The 18,217-nt window shown below is 40.7% G+C and overlaps 1 protein-coding gene across 1 annotated transcript in view; it reads right to left on the bottom strand.

Annotated features, from left to right (window-relative positions):
* The window catches only part of lama2 (laminin, alpha 2), a 332,854-nt gene that overhangs the window by 147,733 nt on the left and 166,904 nt on the right, over positions 1-18,217 (bottom strand). Inside the window, exons 19-20 of the mRNA XM_078173904.1 lie at positions 18,024-18,151; positions 12,115-12,201 (exon numbers count right to left, since the gene is read on the bottom strand). Coding sequence (XP_078030030.1) covers positions 12,115-12,201; positions 18,024-18,151 — 215 coding nt within the window. The remainder of the gene's footprint in view (positions 1-12,114; positions 12,202-18,023; positions 18,152-18,217) is intronic.

Raw genomic sequence — 18,217 nt, 5'->3', positions numbered from 1 at the left:
AAGCAAGGAATATCTAAATGCTACCCAAGCTAATAATAATAATAATAATACAAAGTCAATGTGATGTATTGATATACATGTCTTTCAGAGGTTTTCCTTTTCTGTTCATAAAAATGACAATTTAACCTCCTGAGACCTGAACTTTGTTTGGTATGCATTTTTAATTTCTCCTAGCTGTTTGGGATCAGTAGGACCTGATAAGAATAAAAACGAAACACTGTCAACAATAATTAAGTCCCAATGTCCTTCAACTAGTTGATGATAAATTCCCAACGTCTTCAAATGAGTACTTTCTAATGAACAGTGTCTTAGCTTGTTACTGTTGCTAAATTTGGTCAAATGTGTTGCCATATCAAACTACAAGCATTATTAATCATGAATAAACAAGTTTCAACCATAAAATCTGATCAGGTTTTGCTCCTTGTCCATTTTTGTGTCGGGATCAGCTGCAGACTGACTTGGCAGAGATGGCTGCCATCTTGTTTTTACATGAATTAGTGTATTGTGCCCTTACTACCTCTAGATGGCATAAAAAAGTGTCCACAAACGAGGACAACAGGTCTAAGTTAAGTAGAATGAAGTATAAGGTCCAGTAAACCCAAAATGTGATGTCCTCATATGAGGACACAGGGCCTCAGGAGAATATAGAGTGTGTAAGTAAGACTGACGACATGACAGCGCCCCACAAAGTGAAGTCAAAACAGCCCAATTACTCTCTAGAGGCTGGCTACTGTATAGGTCATGAACCCCGCTCCCTCCATGTTAGCACATGGGACATTGGCCAAACTGAAAGATCAAAGTGCATGTCAAATTAATTTTTCTCAAAGATGGTTTCTGTTTCATGAACTAGTTTTTCAAAATAAGCTCTGTGGTAAACAAACATGTATGATACTTGCAAGTTTTGTTCAGCAAGATTATCTCCACAAATGAACACTACTTCTATGATATATGAAGCCTAAATGCAATCGCCAGAATTATAATGCTAATGTTAGGCTATAAACAAACTACTGTACAGTAGTGTGCACCATCATAACGTCGCCACCAAAACAAGCTTAAAAAGCCATGTTCAGCTTGATGAAGTTCTGTAGCCTCATTTAGCCACTTGTTAGCAACCGCATTTTTTAAAACACATTAAGCTTCAAAATTCACGACTGGGGTATTTACTGACGGGTTTTATATCGTGGAACAAAACCTGAAAGTCTCTTAAGCTTGTGTTAACCACAGACCTTATTTCAGGCATCTAACCAAAAACCTACTCATGAAACCCACTGACTTTGTGTTGAGGGAACCGTGAGTGCTAAATTGCTAACTCATTTTCGGGTTTTAGGACTCATTCCTTCCCGATCGCTGTTGCGTAGACTCTGGCTCCAAAAGTGCAAGATGGCAGTGCCCGTATCCAGGATATTTTGGCTTCATTTATTTTGTACTGCTGGAAGAAATATACACACATCGGCCATCTTTATATACAGTTTATGGTTCATGCATTTTATCTGTACAAATGTATGATTTTTATCTTTGTTGTGTCAGTGGAAAGCAAACGTTCCAACTGAACATAACAGAGATACTGACAAATAAAAAATTAAAAACTCCTTTGATTCTTTTATGCAGTCAAGTTCTTTGAGTTGGGTGGAAAACTAAGCGAAAGAAAATGCAAAAACAGAAACCTCCTCACCCATGAAAACAAAAATTAAAAATGATTGTTAGCACCTTTGAGCAAGGACAAGGACACACACATGTATGAACTGTCAGGTGATTTCAAGATTTTCATTTTTGCTTTTCAGCCTCTTTTGTTTGATTAATAATGCGAGGAAGTTCGAGATGCTGCGAAATATATTAACCTGAGAATGCTGCGGCGAGTCAGGAGCCACGGAAACCAAATAAAACAGGTCTAAGCTGAAATAAAGCTCCACGGACTATAAAGAGAATTGAGATGAAAGAGACAAGAGAGTGAAGAGAGGAGGGAGGCTGGTGGAGAAAGAATAGAGGAGAGGAGGGAGGAAGAGAAGGGGGGAAAGGTCTTCACATAGAAAAGAGAATTGAATTTAGAGAGGAGGGAAAAGAAAGGACAGAGAGAGGGAAAGAGTCAAGAGCAGCCAGCCATTATTACCACTGACCCTCCTTGGTACTCAGTAGAACTGGTTTATTAGCTTGTGTGTGTGTGTGTGTGTGTGTGTGTGTGTGGTGCTACAAGTACATCCCTCTAGTCAAGTGGAGGATCTTACTGCCAGCAATCGAAATTCTTGATAGGAGAGTGTGTGTTTGTACTTATTTACAGGATTAATTCACACTTTCAGGTTTTTAAATTCTATGATAACGCATACTGTCATCGCGCGCGCGCGTGTGTGTGTGTGTGTGTGTGTAGTAACTTGGGCTTGAAGAGGAAGTGAAGGTATTTTTAGCCAAGAGTCCAGCATGTTTGAAGGAGATATATTTGGGGGGGTCAGACACCTGGTCAAAGCCTTCAGAGTGTCCAGGAAGCGTACGGCGAGCACAACTAGTGGAGGGTTACGGAGGGAATGAGAGGGGCCGGGATCCTAAAAGTGGTGTTCTTTTATTTTTAGCGTTATAAATGAGGAGTCGGCGTCAGGGGAAGACAGGCTCTGCTCCTCCCTCAGACATTTTTTTCCCCACAACTTTCAAAGCATTTTGAGATCAACTTGTTCTCTCTGAGTGCTACTGTATGTTATTTCCTGAAATTGGGGCAGGTTGTTTTTAGGAAGTAAAATGGGACTTTCATATAAATAGACATCTTGAAGTTATTTTGTAATTTACTTTTAAATGTATATCTGTTACGGCGGGGGATTAAGATCAAATTAGGTCTTGTTTTTGTTTCAGTATGACTTAGTTCTAATAGTCAACCTTGCAGTCACTTGAGGCTGCCGAAGCACAAAGTTCCATCATGCAGTTTTAAATCACCTCAATACATTTAAAGAACAAATGTGACGTGCTGCACTCAGTCAGTGAGTGGAGCCATGGAAGTATCACTACACTTCTCATAAAGCAGCCATTTCAGCACCTCTCTCTCTCTCTCTCTCTCTCTCTCTCTCTCTCTCTCTCTCTTATACAATTACCACCCACTTTATTAGGTACACCTTGCTAGTACCAGGTGGGACCCCTTTTGCCTTCAGAACTGCCTTAATTCTTGGAGTCATAGATTTAACAAGGTGATGGAAACATTCCTCAGAGATTTTGGTCCGTATCAACATGATAGCATCACACAGCTGCTGCAGATTTGTCGGCTGCGCATCCATGATGTGAATCTCCCGTTCCACCACATCCCAAAGGTGCTCTATTGGATAGAGGGCCTGTTTAGGCTAGTGGTGTCCCAAAACAGAATTGAGGTAGTGGAAGTGGTTTCCAACACTTGAAACCTCCCTAGACAACCCAAACAACAGATGGTTGGACTAGCATAAACTCATCAGCAACTCAGTTGAACACAGCATCAAAATATTTAAACGAATCGACTTACCCGAACAAAATCGATCAGAACGAGAAGACGCCATAGGCGCCTCCTGTTTTCAGCATTTCTTCTCCATTGATTCATCAGACAGAGAAGAATAAACATAGCACATGCCACAACACAAACGCTGGAGCTGGCATTTTCAAACCTTAATGATAACCGGTATCTTGAGTTGCTACTACGCGCAACGTGTGCCTGCATGTCGGCCACGCCGATTTGCATGAAGTGATGTCTCATTTCTTAGGGAAAGATCTCTACCTTAATATTTCTCACTTCCCTCATCAAGGGTTATCTCACAAACGAGGGCACTCAATACCAAGTGGAAGATTTAAGGGGTAGAAATGGGATTGGGCCCGAGATCTGGTGACTGTGGAGGCCACTGGAGTACAGTGAACTCATTGTCATGTTCAAGAAACCAGTTTGAGATGATCTGAACTTTGTGACATGGTGCGTTATCCTGCTGGAAGTAGCCATCAGAACATGGGTACACTGTGGTCATAAAGGGATGGACACGGTCAGCAACAATACTCAGGTAGGCTGTGGTGTTTAAACCATGCTCAGTTGGTACTCAGGGGCCCAAAGTGTGCCAAGAAAATATCCCCCACACCATTACACCACCACCAGCAGCCTGAACTGTTGATACAAAGCAGGATGGATCCATGCTTTCATGTTGTTTACACCGAATTCTGACCCCACCATCTGAATGTCGCAGCGGAAATCCAAAGTCATCAGATCAAGCAAGCTTGTGGTGCTCAATGTGCCAAAAGTCCATATGAAAAACTCTTTCCAGAAATCATGACCTAATTGCTCAAGATAATCCACAGACCTTGTTGTGAGCAGTTTCATGTAGGAACTATTTTTTTATACTGAGCTACACCTGCCTGTATCACCAGGCAGAACGAAATGTGCATCTACTGCTAGCTCAACGCACCTCGCACTATTGCGAGCATGAGTCTCTCATCTAGCAATAGATGCATGCTTCCATTAGTGCAGTGGTAGGTTTGGTGGGCGTAGTTTGATAGAAAGAAAATAGTTCCTACATGTATGCTCACAACAAGATCTGTGGATTATCTTCAGAAACAGGGTCATGACTTCTGGAAAGAGACATTACTGTTGAGGTTTTCAAATATATTTTTTTGGCGCTGTGAGCTCCCATTATACTGAAGAGCAGGCAGACGTCTCTACGTCTGATATCTCCAACACTCCTTGAACTTTCCCTTCAGGGCTCCAGGAGATTTCTTATATTAATGTAGAATTATTATTAATATTATTCTTTAGATTTCTAATTGTATGCACCATCTTTAAAATGCTTAAATCAAATTCCAAAAATGTTCATTATGAAACATTTAATTAATCCCTGTACACCCTTTCTTTGTTTCTGTCTCTTTGCATCATACTGTACATGTTTAAAAGAGACACAGACAGACAGGAGGGGTCACAGTAAATGTGGCCTTCAGATTTTCAGTCTTTTATTTTCCCCTTGCCAGATGAATAGTATCAATTTTCTCATGCAAAAGCACTGAGATACATTTCTAAAACTTTCAAAAGTACTTCCAATTTCATGATTTCAACACTCAATTTTGTCACTTTAATCAAATGAGCCAAAGGTGTTTTGTAAACTAGGTGCTTTTTTAAAAAGAATGTCCTTCCTTTGTTTGAGTAACATTCTTTGTACTTTAGCCATTCATTCATTCATTTTCTGTAACCCCTTATCCCGTGAGGGGTCAAGGCAGGGCTGGAGTCTATCCCAGCTAACATTGGACACACTATCACAGGACTGACACTTAAGGACAGACAATTAAGGGTCTGTCCCAATACTCACACTTCCCCTCACAACTGGCCCTAGCCCTTGTTTTTGCGTGTTCCTGTGAAGGGCTAGGGTGTCCCAAACTTTAGAGAAGTGCTTCTCAGCCCTTAAAATCCCCACTTAATTTGAAGGGCCGTGCGATGCACACCCATCTCAACTGAGGGGAAGATTGAATTTCCCAGGATGCATTGCGAAACTATCCAGCCAGGTGAGTTTTCCAAGAAGATAGCAGGAGAAGAAGACGGCGAAGGCGTCTTCTATTTGCTGCGTTTCTTCTCTGTTGATCTGTTAAACGAAGAAGGATGAAGATAGCCAACGAAATAGGCAATACAACCACCGGAGCCGGCATTTTTGGAAATGAGTGCAAGAAGCCTACGTCGACGATACGTGCGACGTAGGTGAACACGTCTGTTACGCTAATTTGCATGATGTAGCGTCCCAAGAAAGGGAACAAGTTCGGTTTTGTGGCGTCAGACACAGAATAAACAGCACCCCGCTTCAAAGTGTGTTTGAAGGCTGTTGCTACCCAAGGTAGCAGTACTACCAATTTACTGCAGCACCTCAAACAGAGGCATGCAGCCGAGTGGGACAGGTGTTGCTCCCTATGAAAATATCCCTATTCAAGTGCTTGAATTTGTTAATTACGTGACAACACCTGGGGGGGTTGCAGTCACAATGTATCTTGCAAGAGATATGGTGCCCATATTTACCGTGGAAAAGCCAGGGTTTATTCACATGCTGGAAGTTTTGGAGCCCAGGTACGTGCTACCAGGCCGCAAATATTTTTCTGAAAATTGATTTTAAGTAGAGGGGGAAAATCAATTTAAATTGTGAATCTGATTTGTTGTGAAAAATTCGGAGATTTTTTTTAGGCCATATCGCCCAGCCCTACCTACCCCTCAACACTACCCCTTCGTCGTTTAGGGGAATCTATCTGGCGAGCGCACTTGAAACCAAGGGGTAAGGTTAAGGGAAGAGGATTGGGATTGGCCCTTAGAGTCACCAATTAACCTGCATGTCTTTGGACTGTATGAGGAAGCTGGAGTACCCAGAGAAAACCCACGCTGACACGAGGAGAACATGTAAACTCCGCACAGAAGGGCTCCCCCACCCTGGGTTTGAACCAGGAACCCTCTTGCTGTGAGGTGACAATGCCGACCACTGCACCACCATGCCACCAAGAGTAGAACTATGCACCTCAGCGCTCATGTGACAAACCATTTCACTGAACTATGGTCTACTCTTTGTGATCATTAAAATTCAAATGGCATACTGCACTCCGAAGTTGGCATAATCATGGCCATCACCACTGCTTCCTGCTCCCTTCTTGATATAAAATAATGTCCAGCACACAGTATTTACAGCTACATGGTGCAGAGCCACTAAAACTGTAAATGATATGTAAAACCTGAGATACCTTTGACCACCAATAACAGCAAACCCTGGATAGCACTAAAGAGCAGCTTACAGCTCAAAGTGTTTTAGTGGACTTATTTGTAAGGCAGTTGCATTAAACAGCTTTCAGCTAAATTCTAAATGGCCGTTTATGGACGGGAAATTGAAAAGCAGAATCACTTAGCAGCCAGAGGATAGTCTATTAGCATAGGGGGAATAGAGTAGCTTATTTCGTTAAAGCCCATAATACAGACAAATTGGCACATTACAATTAATTACCACTAACAACAACAAAAGCACTGTAGATAATGAAGTGTAATGGCAGGTAGTGCATTGCAGGTATCAATTAGACTAATAGAACAAGAAGGAACCAAGTGCTGATTACCTCTCTAATACTGCCATTAGTAATAAAATATTATTATACATTATGGCAGCTCCTATGTGCTCTGAGTCGACCCAGCATCCAACAGGCTCTCTTTCTTTCTGGTTTTTGTTTACCAGCTGTCCTCTCCCACTGACTGGAGGCACCATATGGCATCAGAGCAGCACACACGCACGACCACAGGAGCGTACCTACACAGATGCATCCTATATATTCAAAGACATATACATATTTACATGCACACACTCACACACACAGACATACATACACATTTGGCACTCAATCTCTTCAAAGCAAACACTACGATCTCAATTTAGAAAAAGCTGCTCTGACGACGCCCTCTGATCATTATTGGAGCTTTATCCCATTTAGCACATCCTCACTAACACAGACACAGGAAGATTTCAGAAGGAGAGTCAGAGCAGTCAATTTGTACTGGTTAGACCTTTTGTCCACACTGGACCAGATGCATGAATGAATGACAATGAGTCGGTTTGTTATTTCCAGTGGCAAATTAGGTTTATAAAAAGACCAAAAGGCAGACGGAGAGATTCTGCTGTGGACAGCACGGCGAGGTATGTAGACTATGCATGGCAGCTAGCTGAGGTCCCTGTGGGCCATGTGTCCACCAGCAGCTCTCATTTAACTGGCTAAAGCAAAGGCCTGGATAAAATGCGACCTATCTGAAGCACAATATTTTATCCTTGAGATTAAAATTGCTCTCATAGTTATCAGTGTAGATACAACAGAATAGAAAGTTCTGACCAGCTCATTAAAGCATTTTCATTTGCTATTCTTGCTATGAAAAACAGACACCTTCCACAGGGGCTGAGGCACAATCTACAGAAATTTCCACATCAGTAACAGAAAATTTAAGGAGTTTTGTCACAACACTATAATTTCTAACTTTGATACAACACCAATATTCGGCACCATTTTTGATACCACGGGGAATAGCTGGTATTGAGGCAAGGTTATAACATGATAATGTCTTTTGGCTCATTTGTAATCAGCCATTCAGAGCCAATCGAGGACTTTCACCTACGCCCAGGTGGGTCCTGCCTACAATAGTGAACTCTTTACTGGTTGTATTTGAGACCTTTCTGACAAACTGAACTATTTTTACTGGGTGAAAAAAATGCACTAGACTAGTCAACTATTTTTTGGGAGCAGTCAGTGACTACCAAAGTGCAGCAGTCATGAATGCTCTACTCTCTAATAAGGCACCCTTTGTACAGTACTTAATATTGCAATTAAAGGCTTTACTAAAGGTGTATAGGTTTGTTGTAAGTCACAAATGAGAACAACTTGAGCAACAATGAGTTGCTGCGTAAAAAAAAAATCTATTTGACTGGCTGGACTACTTCAGTCCGTCCAGAAAATCATCATCTTGCGATCGCAATATTTAACGCAAATTCAAATGACCGGAAGTCGTCGCGCATACGACGTCATTTGAAACGTCATCAGACGCTTCATCAAATTGCGCTAATGGTATTGCAGTATGGAGAAACGCTCTGTATTGGCATACATTTTTAAGAAATTTTAAATGCATACAATATGTGTTGAATTTATTAAAATGTTATGTTTACAGAAGATCTAGCTTACATGTTGTTTTACAGTCACGTTGTCTGGTTTGAGAGCTACAATATTCAGTCAGGATTTTTTGCAACATTATTGGAGTCCATGTTTTGAAACTAATTAAGTAAAACCAAAGAAGATAACTATAAAAAACATTTACAGCTTTTTTTGTAACAGTATGATTATTATAGCAAGTGATTACATGGCTTATTTTTTTGGAGGTAGTAGTTTAAAAAAAAAAATCACCTTTTTTTTCCCTCCTTTTGTCAGTAGCTGCAATGTGCCGCAAAAAAACACATAAAAATGCCACAATTTTTAATCACATTTTTTGACAAAATTGGCCGCAAACTCAAGGGTTTTTTGCCGCGAGATCCTGGAGAGACTGCTACTTGGCCACGTACTAAGACCACAATCCATTTATCAACAACTAGGGGTGTAAATCACCAGTTCCATCACGATACGATATTATATCGAGCCTTTGGAAAACGATACAATATATGCCGATATTATGAAGTCTGCCATGACACGATTGCGATTCAATGTGATTCAGGGGCCTGTGATCGATATGAGATGATATTATAACACAATCAGTTACAAAAGAAGCTGCCATCCCTTTCTTTTTTGCTTTTGGCCATTAAAGATAAAAACAACACATAAATAAGTAACTAACTGCTTAAGTGCAGTAAAGATCAATTTATACTGACTTCACTTACACATAAAACAGCACATATCAAAATCCAGCTAAGTAATAACAGACAAGGTTCACAGACAAAACAGCTTTTTTGCTTGTCACACATTATTAGCTTCAGCATGTTTACATTGCAAAAATTAGCCTAGCAGCTAGCGGACTTTCTCCTCTACTTATAGCTTAACAAATTACCTGTGACGTTATATTTTTTCTTACTCACTGTTGGTTTAAGTCACTGCCTCTCCCGACAGAGAAGCTTGGTTGAATATCAGCCTGCATGCACGTTTTTTTCAGCCTGACATTGTTGAAACAGAGCAGCTAATGTTGCTGTAGTGAGAACACATACATTGTGTTTAATCTCCTAACAGCACTGTTTACATACAGCATGTGCTCTGTCTGTTGACCCCATTTTTCTCCCATTTCCAACATATTTCCACACTGATTTATGTTGATTTATTACCAAATCATCCTCATCGTCTTTTTCTTGGCTGCTTGCCATCTGCCTGCTGCTGTTTGACAGTGACACAGACTTTTAAAATTACAGCGTATCCTGAAGACAACGATATAGGCCGGTATTTTCACTTTGCATTGATGATACTGGATCGCTGATCATTGATATACTCAATATACATCGATACACTGATGCAGATCGTTGGATCGTAACACCCCTATCAAGAACTTGCTAACATTTATAACTTCAGACTTCATGGCTTACTACATTATTATTACCAACATTTATAACTGCATTATTACCAAACAGAAACCATAAACACCTGCCAAAGGGATGTTTCAGAACCTAGCAACAAAAACATTTTAATAATGATTTATATTTCAGCAATAAAGCATACGTTAATGATTTATCAATCGTTGATAAAACCATGAATTACAATTTATCCATTTTATACAGGATGACTTCCTGCAAAGCAGTACATATTCTGTCTTTGGCATACAAGTATACAATAAGTATACAATATGTGAAATTCTGTTTTTGTGTCCTGTTGCAATCTTTCTGACAAACACTGAACACATATACGTAAGTCTGCAGAAACACACATAACATGACAAAACATCTCTCTTTGGAATGGAAAAGATACTGTGCAAGGTCACTTACTCATCGATGCATTAAATCACAAATAAAACATTTCAAGCAATTTGACCTCCCTGCACACCTCAGCTCACACATGCTTATTTCAATAATACACTGTCAACAACATTCAGTTGACATTCAATGTTCAGTCAACCAACACTGCCATCCAACAACACTGAGCACAAGGACTTGTCTGAAGTTGCACAAGGCGAACTTTTCAGAGCTAAAAGCTTTCACTTGATCGCAACATTTTGTGCAGTAATTACTTTTCAATATGAAGAAAAAGAAAACTAAATATACTGAGTACTAACTCATAAATTCAGCTGTGGGCGGTTTCAGTTCAATATAAAACAGTGCAAATGTATTTCATTGAGACAGTGTGGTGGAAAAAAAAAAAAAAAAGCCCATATTTACTCAGTCTGCATCACCACATGACAGTATAGCCTGAAGTTTTAACAAGACTAGCATCCAGAGAGACTTCTCATTAGTCCTGGGCTGGTAAAGAAGCCCACAGCTAATGGAACAAAAATGTCACTCAGCTACTAAGTGTGCTGTGGACAGACAGGTAGATGGACAATGAGACATAGAGCACTCATAAAAACGCTTAATGAGGAGCAGTGTCTGGTTTCATCGGGGAATGGCTGACTATAGACCTCATTTATTTTCCAAATAGTCAGTTTTAGGAATGACAACAGCAATGGCTTTAAAGGGGCAGTTCACCCCAAAATAAAAAAAATCGCATTTTTTTCCTCTAACCTGTAGAGCTATATAGATTTGGTGCAAGTTGCTGGATATTGGCCGTAGAGATGTCTGCATTCTCTCCAATATAATGGAACTAGATGGCACTCGGCTCGTGGTGCTCAAAGTGCCAGAAAAATACGAAAAAAATTTGAAAAACTCAACAGCAATGTCTCTTTCCAGAAATCATGACCCAGTTACTCAAGATAATCCACAGACCTTCTTGTGAGCAGTTTCATGAAGGAGCTATTATCTCTCTACCGAACTACACCCGCCAACCGTATCAAAGCACAGATGGAAGTGTCCATCTACTGCTAGCTAGTTAGCACCACTGAGCTAGCTAATGTTACAGCTCAGCTAAAGAGGACGCCATTAATGTTTAAATCTTGTGCTGTCGTGAGCATGAGCCTCTCGTCCATGAGTAGATGCACGCTTCCTTCTGTGATGTGATACAGTTGGTGGGTGTAGTTCGGTTGAAAGAAAATAATGGAAAGAAACGTAGCCAAGAGAAGGCAAACATCTCTACAGTTGATGTCTCCAACACTCGGCAACTCAGACCAGAACGATTTTAGACTGATAAACAGCACTACAGGTACAGGTAAAAGTAAAAATACGTATTTTTGATTTTGGGGAGAACTGTCCCTTTAAATTTAAATCAGCGCTTATATCCACATTTGAAGTTGTGGACTTAGTTCTGTTCTGATGCTGCAATTAGGTCATCAAATAAACTTCAAACTTAATGGGCCAAAGTCTTATTTATACAATGGTAAACTGTCAAAACAGATTTGAACTCACAAGATTTACGGATGTGCATTTCTAGGTTTTGATACAACATGATGACAGCTCTGTTCAGCAACAATGAACTTGGATACACTTCCATATCAAACTTGTAGCCAGTAAATTCAACCGTTTAAGCACAGTTCTGTTTTGATCTGTGAGTAACTTTTAACGTTGAGTGTGTGTTTAGTGTGTGTCTTACCTGTCACATCGTGGTCCAGTGTATCCAGGCTGGCACTGGTCACACAACAGGTCCCCTTGTTCACTCAGGTGGCAGGTGGGGCTGAAACTATCGTAGTTGCCAAGAGTATGTTGTTGTTGTTTTTGTTGAAGTTGTTGATGGATTCGGTAGCGTTGTCCCAGCGTGGGGAGAGGGAGGAGGAAGAGGAGGAAGAGGAGAGGACAGAGGCGAGTTAAGGCCATTGTATGTCTCCTCAAATACACTCACGCACACACACCTGTGTCCCTACTTTCACCTTCCAGTCTTCACATTCACACTCTGTAAGACACATACACTTAATTTCCTCCCTCTCACCCACACATCTGTACTTCCACACACCCCTGAATTTTGAAAACACTCTTCCTCTCCTCTACAAACTGTAACCTAAATGAACTGAGAGAGAGAGAGAGAGAGACGGAGTGAAACGACGCTCTGTCACCCTCCCACTTCCATAAACTATAGATAGTTCTGCTGGCTCGGGTTCCAGGCCCCAGACTGACTCACTGGCTGACTGACTGGCTCGCGAACTGCAAGCTGGCTCGCTGAGTTACAAATAAACTTGTTAGGCCAGAGCATGTGAACAACAAAAAAACTGTCAAATAATACCAACAGTCGTATGTTGGCTGGATTTGTACGTATAATTGGGGTTATTTAAAACCAACTATAATCAGCAGGGACACTGGTAAACTTGGTGCTGTTGTTGTGCTCTTTCTCAATGTTTTTTAGGGGGAGGGAAATTACTATAAAACTTCAATTAATAGCCCAGGCTATTATTTGCTTGAATCACTGAAATCAACAGGCCTATATTTGGGACAGGCCTTTAATTCCATCACACAAAACTGTTGCTCAGCAAAGATTCATTCATTCGATCTGGTTTTGACAGACAGTGCAAAACAGAAAGAGAGTTACAGCACTCGAGGATTAAGGCACCTAGCATAACGACACAACACCACTTTATCCTGTCAAAACAATGCTCACAACTTGGATTAATTTTTATGAAAAACCCTTTTGATTCTTTTGATCCGTGGACCCTTACGGACTAAAGGAATATGAATAACCAACAAGGTAGTTGAGGAATGAACACATAATTTGAGGTAGCAAACAACCCAGTTTTATACATCCAAATAACTTCTATAAGAAAAAAAATGAACTGCTTGGCAATCAGACCAGGCCTCTAGTTGAGACAGGCCTTTATTTGTCAAAATGTGTAGCCACACCAGGCTAGTAAAAGGGACTGGGCGTTTAATTGAAGTTTTAGAGTATGTGACTGAAGATAATGTGTAGAGTAAAAGTTGTCCCAAAACAATTATTCATGCATTCATTTACTTTGATGTGATGAGAAAACATTTTAGCTGCAAAAAAAAAAAAAATGTCTGTACTACACTATACCAAGAGGCAACCTCCAGGACTGAAAAATTAAGCCAATGTAAAGGTGCCAAAAACTGCAGTTCCTCAAATGGCCCCTTGAGGCTGGCTTTAACTGCCCAACTTTGCAGTATAAACATGTTTACAGCCTGGTACAAAAAACAGGTTTGATTTCTGTCGCTAATTTCAACATTTATGACAACTATAAGGGGGTTAATTTTTACATATTTCACTCATTTACATTTTATTTAGGCTTAAAGTTACTAATTTGGCGTTACTACATAATAAAGGGCGTGGCTGCTTTGAGAGACAGACTGTCTGTAAGGTGTAACCTAGGGCTGTCAGAAAGATCCACCCCTAACTCTTCCACAGCTCCACCCTCGCATCAAAATATGGTCATTCCAGGTCATTTGTGGCTCCTAAATCTAAGATGGCTACAGCAAAAATGCCAAAACGGAGTCCACAAACCGATGGGTGATGTCATGGTGGCTACTTCTATTGAGTTTATACAGTCTATGCACTACATGTTATCTATCTGGGTGCTCAGAGGTAGAGCAGGTTTTCCACCAAATGGAGGATCCCTGGCTCCTCCAGCCCAAGTTGAAGTATCCTTGGGCAAGACACTGAACCCCAGATTGCTCCAGATGGCTGTTCCATCAGTGTGTGATTGCGTGTGAATGGTGACTTTGTAGCAGGTTGCACCATGTATGGTAGCCTCGGCTACCAGTGTGTAAATGTGAATGTGACATCTAGTGTTAAAGTACTCTGAATGGTCGAAAGACTAGGTGCTATATAAGTGCAGTCAATCAACATTTTACCATATATACGACACATACAGAACATTGTTAACTCATATTACAGATTACATCCTGTTCCTGTAGGAGAGGGTGATGAAAGGGTGGATGAAATCTACTATCATTGTACGTGCAGCAATAACTTTACTGATGAAGTAACCTGACCACAATAAAAATCCAAATATCACCAATTTCCGATTTCACCATTAATCACATTATGGTTAAAACGCCCTACAAGTGCTATTGAGAAAACAGGTAACTGAGCTGAGCTTAACGTATGACTACATTGAAGAAAGAGGAAATTTGAGGTACTACAGCTCATCAAAAAGTTGATGTATAAGTTAAATCATTGTTCCGGCAACACAATCACAAACTACAAAATTGTAAGTGTATATAAAAGCTTCATTGACTGAGACACAACCAGAAAACACTTGGAGGTTGCCTCTGCCGAGACAGCATTATCATCCAAATGAGTTGGTCTAATAATAGAACACATTTACATGTGATCCAGATCTACATCAAAAGACAAATAATAATAGACAATAATGCAGATGTTAAACATAAATCCTCAGAGTGTTGGGGCTTTTTATGTGGGTTAATTGTGCGAATTTTAAGAGACTCAGAGTCAAACCACAAAATGACTGTTGTGCTACTGTGGCACCATTTATATCTGCTTCTCCTCCGCATTCTCTAAAAGCATCTTCGAAAAGTAATCACGTGTGACCAATGGACTGTTGTTCGTATACCTCTGGAGAAGATGTCAGCGTGTGTTTATCTGTGATTTTGTCTGATGGGTTTGCTAAGAATCTCATGGATGAAGAATGCTGAAGTTGAACAACCATGATTTTGGATTGTGAAGCAGGCACAGCATGATATAGCATTTTAAATAACTCCATGACTTGTGGTAAGTTTGAGTTTCTACTGCGTTAAGTTTTCTAGCCTCGGTTGTGTTGATTCTGCCAATGGCGATGACATTTCCACCCACAGGGATGATGTTTCTCCACTTATATGGATGCTTTTACCTGAGGTGATGATATTTCAATTCATGTCTTTACAATTATATTCCTACCCATTCAGGAATTTGGCTACCTGTTGGGAATATGAAAAAGATAAATTAAAAAATCTAGAATTTTTTTTGGTCACCCAAGTATGTTGTGTCGCCGTTCCAGGTAAGACTGGGAAAATAGCTGGTGACACTAGCTTTTAAAAAATAAAAATAAAGAGGAGGTAAATGATTAGGGCTTTAATGAGTAGATGATTAACCAAGGATCTCTTACATATGTAGAAGACAAATAAAAAAGACTAAAAACCCCCTTGGCAGCGAGGTAATTAAGCCTGGGTGTAAATAAAGAGGACGAGCACACCAGGACGAAACTGATGTCCACCAGTCCGCTGTAAATCATCACCCTGCTTCTTCCTGTGCTCGGGTTAATATCACTTTATCAGATGTTCATAAGAGCTCAAACGTTACCGCTAACTGAACAGTCGAACTGTCTGGGCCAGCTATTTGAGTGATTGGCTTCAGTGAACATAACGGACTGGATGGCTATTTTGAGGGTCTGAAAGGCTCGGCACCTTCAAGCTATTATTACTGCAGGGGTTTATGGGGAGGTAGGGAAGGGGAGAGGTGAGAGACAGAGAGAGTTGTAGCTTTCTTTAGCTCCGAGAGTTTTCAACATGACGTGTCGAGACTGCATGAGGATTCTCAGCTGCTGCTGCCTGTGTGTGTGTGTGTGTGTGTGTGTATATGTGTGTGTGTGTATGTGTGTGTGTGTGTGTGTGTGTGTGTGTGTGTGTGTGTGCCCATGCCGTTGACATCTGTGCCCCAAACACACAGCATCTCTCTCTGGTCATTTGGAGAAACTGCAGATGTAACCAATGATCATAATATGGTTCCTACTTGGTGACAAATCTTCAACAGTTGGTTTTAGTCGAACATCCCATTGCTATAGCAACCCCTACTGGCACAGTTCCATATCAGTTACATAAAAGAGGCGTTTACATGGACAAGAATACCCTGTTTATGATCAGGTGTTTGGAGTATCCCATTTATGTGTCTGAGCATGTAAACACCTTATCCTGTTTACAATAATCCCACATATGCTACCTGGAGTACTCCAAAAATAACAGACACTGCACATTAGCAGAGGCAGCTTCAGCCAAGTGACGAAACAGAAACAGAAACAATGGCAACAGAAAGAGAGTTTTGTCTTTCGGGGTCATATCTTCATCCACTGCTCCCCTGCAAGGTTAATATAGTTAACTAAAACTAAACTAAAAACTAATACTAGGTGTGAAAAAACACTTTAGTTAGTCAGTCTTCATCAATTTGGTCAATGCAACGAGCATGAGGAGGCATTGGTGTATATGTTTACTGAAACTGGGAAGACGACTGTGAGTCAACTGCCCCCCTGGGGCGTGACAAATCATTTCATTCACGATATTACCAGTATATTCTTACCAACGGCAACAACAAGCATGGCTGAAAGCAAAATTATTGCTGACTCTACAGTGGTTCTAAAAAGAGGAGCAGCTTCAGTAGTGTGGAATAAACTGTGGCGTCCTGAATGTTTAAACAGCTCCGGACTTCTCAGACTCTTTTAGTGAGTTACTGCTCAGAGGGAACTCATTCAGCGGCTCCTCTGGCAGCAGCACAGCGTCTCTCCCTCTCCTCCCTCACTGTGCGTACATGGGAGCCTGTGTCGTCAAGTGATTTTGTCATAAACCTTTGGTAATGTAAACCTACGTGACGCTCGCACATATATGTGAATGTGCGATAGTTCTGGTATCATAACAGCCTGTCACAGGTTACAGCGTGATGATTAGAGGAGAAATGGCAGAGCATAAAGGTCCAGGTGGAAAAAACAACTCCGTCATTTAGGAATTTGCTGATAAAGAAGGAAATCACCTGTTGATTTATATATATATAGATCCTAGGATACATGATTTGTATTTGGGAGCTGTTTAAATGTGTAATTTGTGGTAGATTTTATTTTGTTGAACTATTAATATTGTGTACAGAATCTGAATCTCACTTTGACTTACTGCTGTTGTTTACACACTAAAGAAATGAGAGACAGGTGCTTGCACAAATAGACCACAGTAATCAGAAGCTGGATCACTAGTTTTATTCATGTATATGAGGAATATGAATAATCTGATTTCTCTTTGCTCATTTTAACGTCATTTCCTGAATGTGATCATAACCAGGTAAGAGGGGAAAAAAAGGATTTTTGGGGTGAACTGTCCCTTTAAGTACATTTTTAGCAGAGACAGTGTGAGTTGTTTTCTGTACAAGAGGAGTGGTATGGTAAAAGATTTTAAATACCTAAATGACTCGTGGGAGGTTTAACTTTGCTATTGTTTTAAGTTTCCCAGCCACAGTCATGTTGATTCTGCCCACTGTGACGACGTTTCTACCAGCAGGGATGATGTTTCTCCACTTATATTAATGCGTCTACCTGCAGTGATGATAATTCCATTCGTGTCATTAAAATTATATTCCTCGCCACAGTGATGAGGCCTCTGTTTATGGCAATATCCTTTAAAGACAAAAAATAAGTAGTCCAAGCGTCAGGAGAGGAAACGAAAGGAGAATGGAACATTATAAAGCGACGGGTCAGACAGAGAGAATAGGGGCCACAGTGCTGAGAGGTCAGCAGTGATAGATTGAAGCATTTGATTAAATCTTGTCGTTATGACACCATTAACCCCAGTGTCTCCACAACCTACTTGTTACTGGGAAGATTGAGCGGGCAGGCGCAGGGCTGACAGTCCGCGGGTGACCCACGGGTGGCGTTGCCATAGTAACCAGGTAGGCAGGTATCACAGTGGGGGCCTATGGTGTGGTGGGAGCAGTCCTGGGGAAAACAGATAAACTATTATTGGCAAACAAACATCTGATTAGGTAACCTGAGTGTCATGAG

Source organism: Epinephelus lanceolatus, chromosome 13 (genome assembly GCF_041903045.1).
Source record: "Epinephelus lanceolatus isolate andai-2023 chromosome 13, ASM4190304v1, whole genome shotgun sequence".
NCBI lineage: Eukaryota > Metazoa > Chordata > Actinopteri > Perciformes > Serranidae > Epinephelus > Epinephelus lanceolatus.
Note: the sequence above shows the minus strand (reverse complement) of the source record. Positions and strands in the feature narration are given on the sequence as shown.